Genomic DNA, 15,259 nt, shown 5'->3' with positions numbered 1-15,259 from the left:
AAAGAAAACTGTATTAAAATATAAAAACAAACAACCCTATTCTGTGTGGGTGTATGATTTCTTTCAACTATATAATTTTTAGTACAATAGTAATGGCAGATCCCCATTAATCGTCTTTTTTAAGGAGCAAATATGAGAATTTGGTCATTAATGGTAAATGGACTGCACTTAAAGCGCCTTTTTTGCTGCTCCAAAGCGCTTCACAACGGCCTCTCATTCACACATTCACACACCAATGGTGGCAAGCTGCCATGCAAGGCGCCGGCCCCGCTCACTGGGAGCAATTTGGGGTTCAGTGTCTTGCCCAAAGACACTTCGACATGTGGCCAGCCGCCGGGGCTCGAACCTTGCAATCATTAGACGGCGGCTCTACCTCCTGCGCCACAGCCGCCCCTGAAGTTTATTAAGTATGTCTGTTCCTCCCAGCTGGTTTCCAAGTGTTGTTGAAGTATGGGTGTTGCAGCGCCTTGCTTAACCAGTAAGCTACTGTTATTACAAGTGTTAACATAACATTAGGGTTGAGCCTATATTAGATAGCATTGAATATCGTTACTGTAGTGTGTAAACATACTTTAAACTCCAGATATACAGTATGCGTAACTACATAAGTGGAGTATTACGCTTTTCGCCAGGCAAAGCACATCTAGCAGTGAAAACATGTATTTCTGTTTCACCAAATCAGACTGTTTACAACACCAGCCATCATACACTCTGCAGTTGTTTTAACCACCCCGGCCCATCCACCATACTGCAGCAATGAATGATATTGTTGAATATCGTGACATTTACTAAAGTAATGAATAAGAACATCTGGATATCGCCCCCCCCCCCACTTCACATTCCTCGTTGACAGACAGACACTCAAATTTAAAACATTTTAATCAGTACTCTGCATTTTTAAAAACAACAACAGGGATTTCACATTATAGACACGTATACAGTTGTATCTAGTTGAGTCAATGCCCCTCCCTCCTCCTTACACAAACATCTTTTATAATCGCTATGTCAACTTCAAACACACATACTGTCATGTCATGTAACCATGGTTACAGGGTGTGCCTGACGATGCCAGTCCTCACAACAACATGGCCGACAGGTAAATCCATGGCAACCAGAAAATCTGCATCATCGTCTTGAGTTCAAGTGTCTTGAATGGATCCTCCACATGTTGTGTTGTGATGTAGTCACCTCCTCTGGGCTAGAGGTGCTACGCTGGCCAGACTAGGCTAGCGTTCAGGCTAGCGTTCTCCAGCTTGGTTGGGTCGTTCAGTGGCCCGCCCCGAAGCCCGGCGCGTCTGCCAGGCTGTCTGACTCCACCTCGATGGAGACCACGTGGTGACCGGGGATCATGGCCAACCCCAGAACTCTGGGTTCCCCCTGAGAGAAGGAGTCTGACGCGGGACAGACAGACAGAACATCAATAAGGAGGATGTCGTAAATGTGACACATTTAGGACAACTCGTGACGTTAGAATTATAAGGTTCTATCTCCATTTTTGTCAAAATTGAGTTTTTTACATAATCTGATCCATTAGGTGTTTATTATTGCCTGTGTGGTGTTATTTTTTAAATGTTGACATTTTGTTAGTAATTCATAAAATACAAAGGTTCCATCTCACAAAACATAATGGAATGTAAAAACTTTGACGCTCAATATCTCTGAACTGCCCTAGACGGAGATAGAACCTTATCATTCTAAACTCACGAAATGACTGTGAGACATAACAACATGGACACATGGGAGTCTGGAGCGTAGGGTGTAGTTTGTGCAGGATACGATAAGACCATCACCAGACAAGACGGCATGTTTAGCAATGTGTAACCCGCCGCACTCGAGTTGAGGGGGGGATGAGGGGGGATGTCATCCCCCCCCTGAAATAAAAACAGTCAAAATCATCCCCCTTCTAAAACTGCCATCCCCCCCTTTCCATCCCTTATGTCATTTTATCAATGAACGTGGTGTTACCGCTATTTCAACATTTAGTTTTGCGCATATTGAGTAAAACACTGTGGGCGAGAGGGGGCGGGGGGGGGCACGCACACATGCAATGACATTTTTACCACCAAGTCACTGAAGTCACTGACGCTGTGGGGATGTTTAAACTGTCCCCATATGATAAAATCCACCATCCCCCCTGATTTTCTTTTACAACTTGACTTGAGTACTGGTAACCCGTAGTTACCTGTGGATTTCAGGAACTCCTGAGCAGACCCGAGGATGACGTTGCAGTCTCTGTCCGTGCAGAGGAACAGCCCCACCAGCGTCCGTCCGTCCGTCATCCTGATCTTCATGTTCCTGTTCAGCAGGCTCTCCAGCCTCAGTCTGGCCCGGGAGGAGGAGGGGAGGAGGTCGGCCTGCTGCCCCTGGGGGTTTGGGGGAGAGGAGAAGGATAAGGATAAGGAGAAGTACTGCCTGTGGACTGAATGTCCACTGCCTTTCAACTCACGAAACCTTCTGCCCGCCTGACCACTATGAGGTCTAGAGCCTTCAGCCACTCTGCCCCCCCGTCTCTGGAACTCTCTTCCACAAGACATCCGCAATATTGACACTCTCCCCACCTTCAAGTCCTGCCTGAAAACCCACCTTTTTAAACTGGCGTATTTCTAATTGATGGTTGTTTTTAAGTCTTTTGTTTGTATCACCGTTTTAACCTGTTTGAATCTGTTGCTTGTTTTTAAATGATGCCCAGTGTCAGGTGTCCTTGAGTGCTCTGAAAGGCGCCTATAAATAAAATGCATTATTATTATTATTATTATTATTATTATTATAAGTAATATTGTCATCACAAAAGATGAGGGACCACCATGGTGATCCTAGGTGCATCATCACAACAGCCTGAGGTGACCTCCTCTCCTTCCCTTCTTCCCTTCCTTCCTTTAGTTCATCTCTCAGTGTCTTGTGACTGGGTGAATTGGTGTTATACAGAGAATAAGTCCCTGTGTGTTGAGTGATGCACTGATCTCACTAGCTCATATTATATTATATTATATACAATGACATTGCCCTGGTATTCATTCCTTATCCCTTCACACAGATGAATGGGTTTGAACACACTGCATTGCTCCTTATTCACTGATCAGAGGCTGAGCTAGCTAAAGTTAGCTAGTCAGAGGTGCTGATCCTTGAGTTTATGCCCAGGAAACGTAGGTACACACACCACAAAGGGTTTGGTTGACCAGAATCACAACGTGGAACATGCATGACAGTGTTGAAATGTAACATATCACCCGTACGTGCGTTGCTGGACCATTTTCCTCAATCATTGTTGCCATTCCAGCCTCTCTCGGTTTGTTTTCCTTCGGAACTATTTCACGGAGACACCGACCGAACGGTCCCTGCCGGAAATGATTTTGTGGAACACGTTGCATTATGGGTGTTGTAGTATTGTAGTATCAAGAGCAGACTGCAAAAAATCCTAGGTACTCTCATCTGTTATAGAGACAGTAGATAAGAGACAGTAGAAGCATTTTTAGTATTCTAGCATACAGATAGTTATAACACATCTTTATGAAAACGTGGTGCCAAAAAAGGTGGCTTTTTGTTTTTGTTCATTTTGTTTTCATTTTGTTTAGGTTACGTTACGTATGTACCAGAGAGCTGATCAAATGCTCTGATATGATTCAGAATTAAATTTAAAAATTAAAATTAAAATTATTATTTCTGAAATTGAATAGATTTGTAACGGAAGATGGGGTGGGTGATAAAGCTTTTTTTCTTGTGTGGACCGCAGCGCCCCCTGGCGGGTCGTCATGCAGCTGCCGGCGACTCCTTGGTTACCACAGTAACTCCTTGGTTACCACAGTAACGACTGTTGATATAAACACGTGAACTTGCAGACTGAACCACGATAAGTTACTTTTTACATCTCTTACAGTTCCACACACACAATTGTCGTTACATTGTGTGATTAAAATAATATTATAATATTATTAATATTAATAATAAGTGGAATATAACTTGCGTATATTAAGTCATTCAAATGGGTCGACCGAAGTATTTCACCCCAAACGACGTGTCTGTCCACAGCACCCTGGGGGACCTGTGGGTGTCCTACCTGGGCAAGGTGTGCGACCTGACCCCGCTGCTGAACCAGTTTAAAGGTTAGTAAGACACGTGTGCACATTTCAATAGCCTCCTAGACAGTCCACACTGGGTTTGATAAGATGAAAAGTCGTGACGTTAGAATTATATGGTTCTATCTCAATTTTTGTCAAAATTGAGTTTTTTTACATAATCTGATCCATTAGGTGTTTATTAATGCCTGTGTGGTGTTCTTTTAAAAAATGTTGACATTTTTGAGTTAGTAATTCATAAAACACAAAGGTTCCATCTCATAAAACATAATGGAATGTAAAAACTTTGACGCTCAATATCTCTGAACTACCCTAAACGGAGATAGAACCTTCTCATTCTAAACGGAGATAGAACCTTATCATTCTAAACGGAGATAGAACCTTATCATTCTAAACGGAGATAGAACCTTATCATTCTAAGCTCACGAAGTGTGTCCACTCTTTTTTTCTTCTCCAGGGGATGTGCTTCTGAAACCCATTATTGAGTGTGCAGGGAAGGACATCAGCCACTGGTTTGACCCGAAGACCAAAGATGTGAGTGAGAAGAAGTGAATCCAACTGCAAATGGAAACATTCAACAAAAGTGCAACTCCAATGTTGTTCTATGTTACATATTGTTGAGGAGTACCCATATCATGGTTCATTAATAGGAGTGGTGTAATAATAAGCCGCAGGGTGTCATACATGTTACACAAAAGGCCATATTGCTTCAATAACTTTGAATAAGGGGGTAGGATAAGCCCATTTGGGAATATGGCTGTGTACTGATATGACACTGATACTAATGAAGTGGTAATGGTTTTGATAGCTATAGAAAACACATTTTGAAAATCTGCTCCAATTCAAATGCATTCTTGACAGTGTGGAGTGTCTCTCCAAGTGTGCAACGCTAAGCCCTTACGTTCAACCACAGACGGAAGGACACTATATTAGACCCTGAAGTGCTAATTGTAAATAGTGTACAAACTGTATTTTTGGGGGGGGATTCAGTCCGACCACATCTAATTACGCGGAAATTAATCAAGCTGGAACCCAAAAAAAGCCAATTCGCTTCCTTTTTTGTCTATATGGCAGTGAAATCCCTAATTCCATCACCTCGAGGATGACAAAAGGCTATCATATGGTGTGTCGCGAATAGGTATAACATTATATTCAAAGAGGTCTAAAAAAAGGTCTAAAAAGGTCTTACATTTGACTTGTTGAAAGTTGTAGGAACCCTGAAGTAATATTGTCATCACAAAAGATGAGGGACCACCATTGTGATCCTAGGTGCATGTACAAACTGTATTTTGTGGGGGATTAGATTAGATTAGATTAGAAATGACTGTAATTATTATTATTAATTAACTCTGCGATGACAAGCTAAAGACTGTCCTGTATAGACAGGCTTTAAAGCCTGTCTTTCTGTGTCCTGTTGATATTGTTGTACACTTGTTTGTTACTTGTTCTTATTTTTCACTTGTTTGCCTATTTTAACCTGCTATAACATTTGCTCTTGTATTATGTTTCTTGTATTTGTAAAGCACTTTGTGACCCCTGGTCTGGGATAGGTGCTATAGAAACACATTTTACTTACTTACTTACTTACTTACTTACAATAAAGTTGAATCTAATCTTATCTAATCTGATTCACATTTCATCAGATCCTGACCCACATCGACCTGTTGTCTGGCTGTCTGAAGTACTACACCCCTAGGGGGCGTTTTGTGCATGTGCCCCCTCCCTGCCCTCGCACTGACTGGGCCAATCACTTTGGCCGACCCTGGTGGAGGGACACACGCTACGAGGTTGGGCTGCTGTCTGCCAAGACCAGGTGGATACGCATCATCAACACACTCACCTCTCACGAGCAAGGCCTGGAGGTAGGCTAACTCTACCCTGCTAAGATGCTAATCTTCTTTTCTTAAATGCCTATCATACAGACTGTGATGGCTTAGAGCCTTTAGCCGTTCTGCTCCCCGCCTCTGGAACTCTCTGCCACCTAACATACACAATATTGACACTCTCCACTTTCAAATCCAGTCTTAAAACACACCTTTTCACAATGGCTTACTTGTGTTTGATTTGCTGTTTTTATGGGTTAGGGTTAGGGACTTTGCTTTGTTTTTTGTTTTGATATGTGGTTTTAACTGTGTCCTGTAAGGTGTCCTTGAGAGCCTTGAAAGGCGGCCATAAATAAAATGTATTATTATTATTATTATTACAGACACATCATTATAACGATGCACAGATCAGGAATCGCAAATATTCTGCATTATTCTGCGCATAGATCTGCATACATCATTACGTTACCACTCTCCTACATTTTCCTATCTTTTAGTACAGTACTATAATGTTTATATATAATGTTTATACTACAACATATACTGTATATACTACTACTGTTTATACTACATCTAACATCTTTTTCTGAATTCTTCATGAGAGAGAGCCTGATCTGCACAGTTAAATAGATGCCTTATATAGCGCCTTATTCCAAAACGCTTTACAACGGCCTCTCATTCACACATTCACACACCAATGCCGGCCAAGCTGCCATGCAAGGCACCGACCCGCTCATTGGGAGCAATTTTGGGGTTAAGTGTCTTGCCCAAGGACACTTTGAAATGTGGCCAGCCGGGGTTCGAACCGCCGATCTGCCAACCTTGCGATCATTAGACACTGGCTCGACCTCCTGAGCCACAGCCGCCCCCACAGTTGTCTCTGTGTGTGTGTGTGTGTGTACGGTCTGTCTCCTTTGAACTGGCTCAGCTTCTCCCAACAGTGACAGCGCATCACTGAGAGGAGCTCTGGTGCTGTGTCTCTGTCAGTGTCACTGTGTAATATAACAGGTTTACTGCTCTGCCCTCTAGGGAAAGCTCCCCCCTCCTCTCCCCCGTTCGTCCTCTCCCATGAATCTCCCTCCCTCCCAAGGGGACACAAGGGGGAAGTGAGTAGTAGTATAGTACAGTAGAGCAGTGTGTCAAGCCCTGTGGCCTAGGAGAGAGAGACCCATGGCTGCTGGTTAAACTCCTTCTCCCTGTAGCCCCCCCCCAGACATGCGCACACACACACACACACCCACACCCACACACACACACACACACTCTGTTTTCTCTGCGCCGTAGGAGTAGGAGATCGGTCTCTCCCGCCAAGCCGTCCCACCTGGCAGCAGCACCCCTCCTCCGTGGCCAGAGGCTTAGCGGGCGCTGCTACACTCAGTTAGACACATACACACACTTTCTCTCTCTCTCTCTCTCCCTCTCCCTCTCTTCCTCTCCCCCCCTGCCCCGCCCCCCCCTGGAATCAGGAAGTCCAGTGAGGAGTGGTGTTAACCCTAACCTACTCACCTGCATGTTGCAAAAGTTGTTCATAGTCCACCACACTCACAGAATGTGTGTGGGGGCGGGGGGGAGGAGTCAATGCACTGTGGACACACTTTAATAGTCGACGGAGTCAGAGCTAGCGTTTATTGTTTTTCTAAAAAAACTGCTGAGGAATTTCTATTAGCCTACCCATCGGTGAGTACTGTTCCTCATTCTCCCCCCCTCCTCCTCCTCCCTCCCCCTCCTCCCTCCTCCTCCTCCTCCTCCTCCCTCCTCCTCCTCCCTCCTCATCCTCCTCCCTCCCTCCTCCTCCTCCCTCCTCCCTCCCTCCTCCTCCCTCCTCCCTCATCCTCCCTCCTCCTCCCTCCTCCCTCATCCTCCTCCCTCCTTCCTCCTCCCTCCTCCCTCATCCTCCTCCCTCCTCCTCCTCCTCCCTCCTCCCTCATCCTCCCTCCTCCTCCTCCTCCTCCCTCCTCCTCCTCCTCCTCCTCCTCCTCCTCCCTCCTCCTCCTCCTCCTCCTCCTCCCTCCTCCCTCCTCCTCCTCGTCCAGGTGTGTTCTGAGGAGACCTTGGAGGAGATTCTCCAGCGGTACCTCCGCTACAACTCCCACGCGGCCAGCTACACCTGGAAGCACAGCTGCCGCAGCCTGGACATGAGCAGGACCCTGAGCGACAACGGCATCCCCGACGAGGACGAGGACTTCTACATAGGCCGCATGGACCGGGACCTCTTCTCTGAGTCCATCTGCCTGTACTTCAACGACGACCTCACTGCCCTTTGAACCCTATGTGAATGTAACAGACTGCAACGATCCTTCCAGGAGCAGAGAATGGATTAAATAAATGTTGATGTTGAAAATATTTGCACCATTGTCGGTGGGTGTATGTATGTCATATAGGCAGGACTCACGTTGTGAAAGACAATCAGGGGGGATGGTGGGTTTTATCATATGGGGGGGACCATTTTTTCAGTGTCAGTGACTTGGTGGTAAAAATGTCATTGCCTGTGTGCATGCCCCCTCGCCCACAGTGTTTTACTCAATATGCGCAAAACTAAATGTTGAAATAGCAGTAATACCACGTTCATTGATAAAATGACATAAGGGATGGAAAGGGGGGATGGCAGTTTTAGAAGGGGGATGATTTTGACTGTTTTTATTTCAGGGGCCCCCTCAACTCGAGTGCTGCATATAGGCTACTGATATTGTTATTAGTATTGTGTTGCAGAAAATCTGGGGGAGGGAGGGGAGGCGAGAGAGGAACTGGAAAGTGTAAACTTATGATCAATCTATCTCAAACAGACTCCTTTTGTCCTCCTATCAAAGGCTTCTTGCGTCTTTACAATGAATAATCTGTCATATTATAGGACTTAAAACGACGTGGTTGCCATGGTAGTTGCTGATGTGAGATAGATGTGATATGCACTTCCTCTTAACAGCTCCTTTGGAGTGTCTGTGGTGTGTTTTTACCCCTGCAGGAAATCAACTGTACAGTAACACTAGCACACAACTAGTGGTTGTGAAACGCTATGTTACTCATATAGCAGAAAATCTATTTCTATCTCATCGTGATTCACAACATGATTCACACTCCGGTCTGCTGTTTGGTACAGTGTGTTCACCTGTGAGCATAAACCCTTTTGACAGAACTGTCTTGAAGACAAACCGACCGTTAATCATTCATGAAAGTGTCAGAGATACCCAAAACCCCCAAAAAAATGTTTTAGCAAATTCTCACCCCTTTGACAATGTTACCCATGTTGAAAACCGTTATTCAATCACTATGGTTGTGACAGAAAAAAAGGCCCAAGTTGAAATATATCACAGTTTTTCATATTGCATTGTTTTTGATCCCAACCACAAGTGGTTAATTTTTTAAAGCAATACAATCTGATGTAAGTCTGGGGCATGGCTGCGGCAGATTTTCCCAACCCCCCTCTCAGTGCTCCCTCCCCAACACACACACACAGCCTCCCTCCTGCTCTGGAATCATTTCATACTGCGGGTGGGTGGGTGGGGGCCTTTATGAATATGAAGGTGGCCATATTTGATAGATTTGTGTCTATGCCCGCGGCAGTGATTCTGTCCTGATTATGCCGTGCGTGTGTTTCTGGAAAGAAAACAGTTCACCCGACAAGTCCTGCCTCGTGACTGATCGAAGGGGGGGAAAAACCAAAGTAACAACTTAGTCATACACCCCTTTTTCTTGTAACAATGTGAGTGTGTTTTAGGGAGGGAGGGGGAGCGAGGAGAGAGAGAGAGAGAGAGAGAGAGAGAGAGAGAGAGAGAGAGAGAGAGAGAGAGAGAGAGAGAGAGAGAGAGAGAGAGAGAGAGAGAGAGACAGAGAGAGAGAGAGAAAAGGGAGGGGGGGGGGGGCGTTCTGAAATAATATAGTCAGCCATTTTTTTTATGTAAGGGGGATTTTTCTTATTGGGGGGGGGGGGGGGGTTGTTAAAAAATAAATATAAGCGCAGCCATCTTTGTTTCTCTGCCTTGTAGTGCAAAAATATTCCAAAACGCCCCCCACTTTTTTTTCCCCCTGTAGCCGATTTGAATATTAAATAAACACAGGCCTATCCTATCATAATTCGGGCGGAATAAGGACTTTTTCCTGATCTCGAAGACGCGCGGAGCCCGATGACAGCAGGGATATCATGTCCTCTCCTCTGCGGTCCTGTGAGGGAGACGAGGGTCTTCATTCTGAGACAGGGGGAGATGTGGATGAAGGAGAAGAGGGTAACGGAGATCTAAGCGACATCAACTCGCCGGCGGCGCTCAGAGAAACTGCAACACCAGCCGCGCCAGGTAGGCTCACAGACAGACAGACAGACAGACAGACAGACACGGGAGCGCGCATACCAACATAAAAGACCCCCATAAAACCCCCCATAAAGAAAGACACATTACGACTTAAACACATTAACACATGGACCAGAACACCGTGTGTACCCGCTAAACCCACACACACATCTAACAATAGAATTAGTTGCGCTCCCCGTCCCCTCCATAGCATTTAGCCCCGACGTCCAATTCCAACTTTATACCAACTTCAGGGGTCCCACTCTTACTCTTTCCATCCTATCCATGCATAACCCATGCATGCATTCTCATTTCAAGAGTTGGGATTTTTTTTTCTCCGTCTAGAAGTTTCTTTTCGTTGGTTTGTAGTTCAATGTCCAAGATCTTATGTTTACAAGATGATGTTAAATGATTAATCTCGATCGATTATTGGTCTTGGTCTTGGAGATGGGTAGGGTACAGCTACACGGACATCGCTGGCATATAACCCATCTGGGTAGTTGTGATGATATTGATAGTACCTTTAGGATACAAATGATGCGCTCGTTGCGCTGGAGAGGCGTGAGCGTCAGACATCCCGGGTGATAGAGTGACAGACAGACAGACAGACGGTAAATAGACGTGACCCTACCCACCCCTCCAGCCCTGGGACACCCACCCACCCAGGAGGGGATCACCCACCCAGCCCCCCTCCAGCCCTGCTGGGACTTCAGCACTTTCAGACTAGGAGACGTGTGTCGTGGGGTGGCTGGCAGGCAGGGGGTCTATCTCCAGCCTATTCATTGAACATGTTAGATAATGACACAATAAACATTGTGGCGACCGAGGCTGTGTGTTGACTGTCGGTACTAACGGTACGTAGCTCGTGTCTGCGCGGGTTCGATGGCCCGGCCGCCACGTTTTAATCGGAACACAATGAAATAAAAGAGGTTGTGTGTGTGGTGTGCCTCCCACAACAATGGAGAGCATTTTCTTTTTTCAATCCGAAGTTGATTTTTTATAGTAGCCTTATAGGCTATAAGAAAGTTATGCCGAATTGTTGACACGAGATGAGATGATCATATATTATTATATATTATATATTATAGCTTCAGTCTATTGTATTACCGCGATGGGAAAAAAGACAGTTAACATGAAGATGTTTAATTGTCATATCGTGATTTTTCTTTTTAGCGTCATAGACAGAAGTAGTGGCGTTGAACATCGGACACTCTCAGGCAGTGGCACTATGTCGCCTGTCTGTCTGTCTCCACACAGACGCGCACGATTCAGTTAGGTCTGACTCCCGCTATGGCCCCTCACCCCAGCGACCCCCGTCAGCGGTTGCTCTGTCTGTCGGGAACCCCCCAGGTGTGGGATTGACGGTGGGAGGGTCGACTCGTGTCAGTTCTTCGGGTCTCCTCTCTCTGCTTGCGGCCTCAGAATCACCGAGCCCCGGTGCGCCTCTGGCCGCCTCTGGCTGCGCTCTGCAGCGGAATAGACACATCTATGCTGCTGCCCCTCTTAAAACCAACAAAGACAGACAATATTATAACAATCGATCTGGTTTGTTATCAAGCAAGCAGGCTGTGTTGTGCAATGGCGTGTGAATAATGCGAAGCAAGGCCATCGTTTTTTTTTTTTGTTTTGTTTGTTTCCATTTCCTTCCTGCCCCCAGGCTGACATCTCCCCCTGGGTCTGTCTGCTCCTGTCCAGTCTTTCTAGACAATGTTTATTTGCAGTAATAATGTTGAAGTACCATTTGATTGAACAGAGTCAATACAAGCAAAATGCCGCTGCACTGATTTGAAATGCATTTGTCACTTGTTTTGTTGTTGTTGTTGTTGGACTAAGCTGGTTGCGTTTACCATTCGTGCATGGTATTGGCAAGAACATATAAGGGGGTCAAAGCTTTAAAACCCCTAGAAGCAGTTGTTGAAATATAGGCTATATTGACACTGCTACAACATATAGCTGTAGCCTACAATTTCCCTCATAGGTCATTAAATGTATCTCCTAAATGTTCACTTGTTTAAGACGTATAGTTTACTGGTTCACTGAATGATATTCGTTTGTGTTATATCATGTGGATAGCAGCACTTAACTGGATAGCATTATATCCATAGACCAGTTATGGTTTTTTGCTTTTCATTAAACCATGACTATTATCTGTCAAATCCACTTAGAGCAGTGACTGGAACTAATTCAGCATGTGTCACAATCCATCCAAGGGCAAAGGTCGTGCACGCCATCCATATGGCACCGACAAGCACACTGGTGGCAGGCTTTTGTTCTGCTTAATTGTATTCCGATGAGATTAGATGAATAATTCAAAGCCTTCCAAGGGATTATTGTCAATATGATTTAGTCACAACTCTGTTTTCGCACCTCTCTCTCTCTCTCTCTCTCTCTCTCTCTCCTCTCTCCCCCCCCCCCCCCCCCCTACGGTCTCTTCCCAGATGAAGAGGGGGAGGCATCGGAGAGGGACAGTTTAGGGAGAAAGAAACGAGGCCCCAAGAAGAAGAAAGAGACAAAGAAGAAGGAGAAGGAGGGGAAGGGGGGGAAGCCCACCAAAGCAAAAAAACGCAAAAAGATTGTAAGCTCGTCACGCACCAAAACTATATTTTACTCGAAACATTTGGGAAGTTTTTTCATTCTTTAATCTTTGGCGCTTGGACAGTTTTGCATTGTTTCTGCAAGTCTTGTCTTTCTCTCTTTCTTTCTGCTTCTCCCTCCCTCCCTCTCCTCTCCTCTCCTCTCCTCTCCTCTCCTCTCCTCTCTTCTCCTCTCCTCCCTCTCCTTCCTCTCCTCTCTCTCCTCTCTCCTCTCCTCTCCTCTCCTCTCCTCTCCTTCTCCTCTCCTCCCTCTCCTCTCCTCCCTCTCCTATCCTCTCTCTCCTCTTCTCTCCTCTCCTCTCCTCTCCTCTCCTCCCTCTCCTCACTCTCCTCTCTCCTATCCTCCCTCTCCTCTCCTCTCCTCCCTCTCCTCCCTCTCCTCCCTCCTATCCTCTCTCTCCTCTCCTCTCCTCCCTCTCCTCCCCCTTCCAGGACAGTGATGTAGAGAGGGACTCAGAGAGAGACTATGGCGAGAACTCAGACAGCGCCGCCAGCGACCTCGGGGAGAAGAAGAAGAAGAAGAAACACAAGGAAAAGAAAGAGAAGAAAAACCAAGAAAAAGAAAAAAGAAGATGCCGGGGACAGCAACCAGGAGGACTCGTCAAAGGTAAACAGTTAGAACCTGACCGGCCCTGGCCGCTCCCGCTCTGATCGCTCCTTCCTTGTTCTCGCTCTCTCTGATTGGTCGTTTCTTCCCAACAGCCAATAGAACAGAAGACGTCGGGCCAGCTGGCCCAGGACTGGGGTCTGGAGGACGTGGAACACACGTTCACTGACGAGGACTACCGCACACTCACCAACTACAAAGCCTTCAGCCAGTTCATGAGGTCAGACGTGGGTGATGGCAGACTGTGTAGACAAGGTTGGCAGATCGGCGGTTCGAGCCCCGGCTGGCCACATGTCGAAGTGTCGTTGGGCAAGACACTGAACCCCAAATTGCTCCCAGTGAGCGGGCCGGCCGGCGCCTTGCATGGCAGCTTGCCGCCATTGGTGTGTGAATGTGTGTGTGAATGGGTGAATGAGAGGCCGTTGTAAAGCGCTTTGGAGCAGCAAAAAAGGCATAGCTATATAAGTGCAGTCCATTTACCATTTAAAGTGACAGGCAGCTTCCTGGGTCTGCTCTCAGGGTTGGCTCCTAGGCTGAGCGACTGCAAGGACAAACTGGATGTTTCAATTAGATTTGTAGCTCAGTACACACGCAGCGCCTTCGCAAAGTATTCAGACCCCTTCCATTTTTCCACATTTTGTTGTGTTATAGACTCAATTTAAAATGGATTAAATGTAAAAATAATTTGCCGTCAATCAACACACAAAACCCCAGAATGACAAAGCAAAAACCACATTTTTAGAAATTTCAGTACATTTATTAAAATGTAAATACAGAAATACTTAATGTAGGCTATTCAGACCCTTTGCTATGTATGACACTCTTTAAAATCAGCTAAAATGCAAAAATGTCATCAGCAAATCACTCAATAAGTTTGAATCGAGTCCATGTAAACGTGACGATAATAGTTCATGCGGAATTTTTTTCCGGAATGAATATCTTTGTTTTCATAGGGTCTCTGAGGTTTGCATAGGAATCAATTGCACACTGTGTGAATCAGGTGTTTTATTGACGTGTTAGTATTGAGTAAACCTAATTAGAGAAGAAGAGAAATGCACACAGCAGAAAACATGGGGCAAGTGGCTCTCTGAGTTTGCATAGGAATCAATTGCGCACAGTGTGAATCAGGTATTTTTTTAATTATTAAATTATTTTTAAGTATTTTCTTTTTCTGAGTGGGGCAGTCCATTAATTTTATTGGACAGATGGGGCGCTTAGGTGGCGTAGCGGGTTAAGCGCTGACCATGTAACCGTAGGGTCCCCGGTACGATTCCGGCCGGGAACATATCCTGCATGTCTCATCCCTCCTCTCTCTCTCACCCATCCTTCCTGTCTAAATCTTCACTGTATCTGTCAATAAAATGAAAAATATGAGTATTGGACAGATACAGTGAAGACAGACAGGACAGTAAGGGCATGTCAGCAGGGCATGGGGGGCCAGATTCGAAACCCATGCCGACATGGGCACATGTGTGCTACTGTAGACCACGGTGCTAGACCACTGGACCACCCCAGGCCATGGTGCTAGACCCACTGGACCACCCAGGCCATGTTTGCTAGACCACTGGACCACCCCAGGCCATGTTTGCTAGACCACTGGACCACCCCAGGCCATGTTTGCTAGACCACTGGACCACCCCAGCCACGTGAATGAATCAGGTATTTTATTGATGTATCAGTATTGATTGAGTAACACTGTCCACCTGTCCTGTCTCCCTCTCCCTCCCTCCTGTCAGACCCATGATCGCCAAGATGAACCCCAAGATCCCCCATGTCCAAGATGATGACCATCCTGGGGGCCAAGTGGAGGGAGTTCAGCTCCAACAACCCCTTCAAGGGCTGGCGCTGCCGCGGTGGCACGCCGCCCGCCGCCAGGGCGGCC

The 15,259-nt window shown here is 46.0% G+C and overlaps 3 protein-coding genes across 3 annotated transcripts in view; 2 read left to right on the top strand and 1 right to left on the bottom strand.

The window, feature by feature from the left end:
* Window positions 1–893: 893 nt before the first annotated feature.
* Window positions 894–3,292, bottom strand: naa38 (N-alpha-acetyltransferase 38, NatC auxiliary subunit). Its single transcript, XM_080544508.1, has 3 exons — window positions 3,234–3,292; window positions 2,183–2,363; window positions 894–1,391 (listed from the first exon to the last, which is right to left on the bottom strand). Exons 1-3 carry the CDS (start codon window positions 3,270–3,272, stop codon window positions 1,267–1,269), a joined length of 345 nt encoding a protein of 114 aa, XP_080400634.1. The 5' UTR covers window positions 3,273–3,292; the 3' UTR covers window positions 894–1,266.
* A 687-nt stretch (window positions 3,293–3,979) lies between these two features.
* On the top strand, window positions 3,980–8,160 carry cyb5d1 (cytochrome b5 domain containing 1; the record flags this gene model as incomplete). The annotated part of the gene is made up of 4 exons (XM_080543924.1): window positions 3,980–4,100; window positions 4,531–4,607; window positions 5,717–5,935; window positions 7,930–8,160. 4 exons carry the CDS (start codon window positions 3,980–3,982, stop codon window positions 8,158–8,160), a joined length of 648 nt encoding a protein of 215 aa, XP_080400050.1.
* Window positions 8,161–10,054: 1,894 nt separating this feature from the next.
* Window positions 10,055–15,259, top strand: part of chd3 (chromodomain helicase DNA binding protein 3) — a gene marked incomplete at its 3' end in the record, with an annotated part of 5,414 nt that continues 209 nt past the window's right edge. Inside the window, exons 1-5 of the mRNA XM_080544194.1 lie at window positions 10,055–10,182; window positions 12,615–12,751; window positions 13,203–13,377; window positions 13,473–13,597; window positions 15,114–15,256. Coding sequence (XP_080400320.1) covers window positions 13,237–13,377; window positions 13,473–13,597; window positions 15,114–15,256 — 409 coding nt within the window. The 5' untranslated portion in view covers window positions 10,055–10,182; window positions 12,615–12,751; window positions 13,203–13,236. The remainder of the gene's footprint in view (window positions 10,183–12,614; window positions 12,752–13,202; window positions 13,378–13,472; window positions 13,598–15,113; window positions 15,257–15,259) is intronic.

Source organism: Nansenia antarctica (genome assembly GCF_963989245.1).
Source record: "Nansenia antarctica genome assembly, chromosome: 13".
In the NCBI taxonomy this organism is placed as follows: Eukaryota; Metazoa; Chordata; class Actinopteri; order Argentiniformes; family Microstomatidae; genus Nansenia; species Nansenia antarctica.
Note: the sequence above shows the minus strand (reverse complement) of the source record. Positions and strands in the feature narration are given on the sequence as shown.

Excerpts from the sequence above, each read along its gene's own strand:
- naa38 (XM_080544508.1), bottom strand. The coding sequence starts at position 3,272 with ATGGCAACAATGATTGAGGAAAATGGTCCAGCAACGCAC. Across the intron at positions 2,364-3,233 it reads AAAATGGTCCAGCAACGCAC|GGGCAGCAGGCCGACCTCCT; the intron begins GTACGGGTGATA and ends CCAAACCCCCAG. Across the intron at positions 1,392-2,182 it reads GGAGTTCCTGAAATCCACAG|ACTCCTTCTCTCAGGGGGAA; the intron begins GTAACTACGGGT and ends GTCCCGCGTCAG.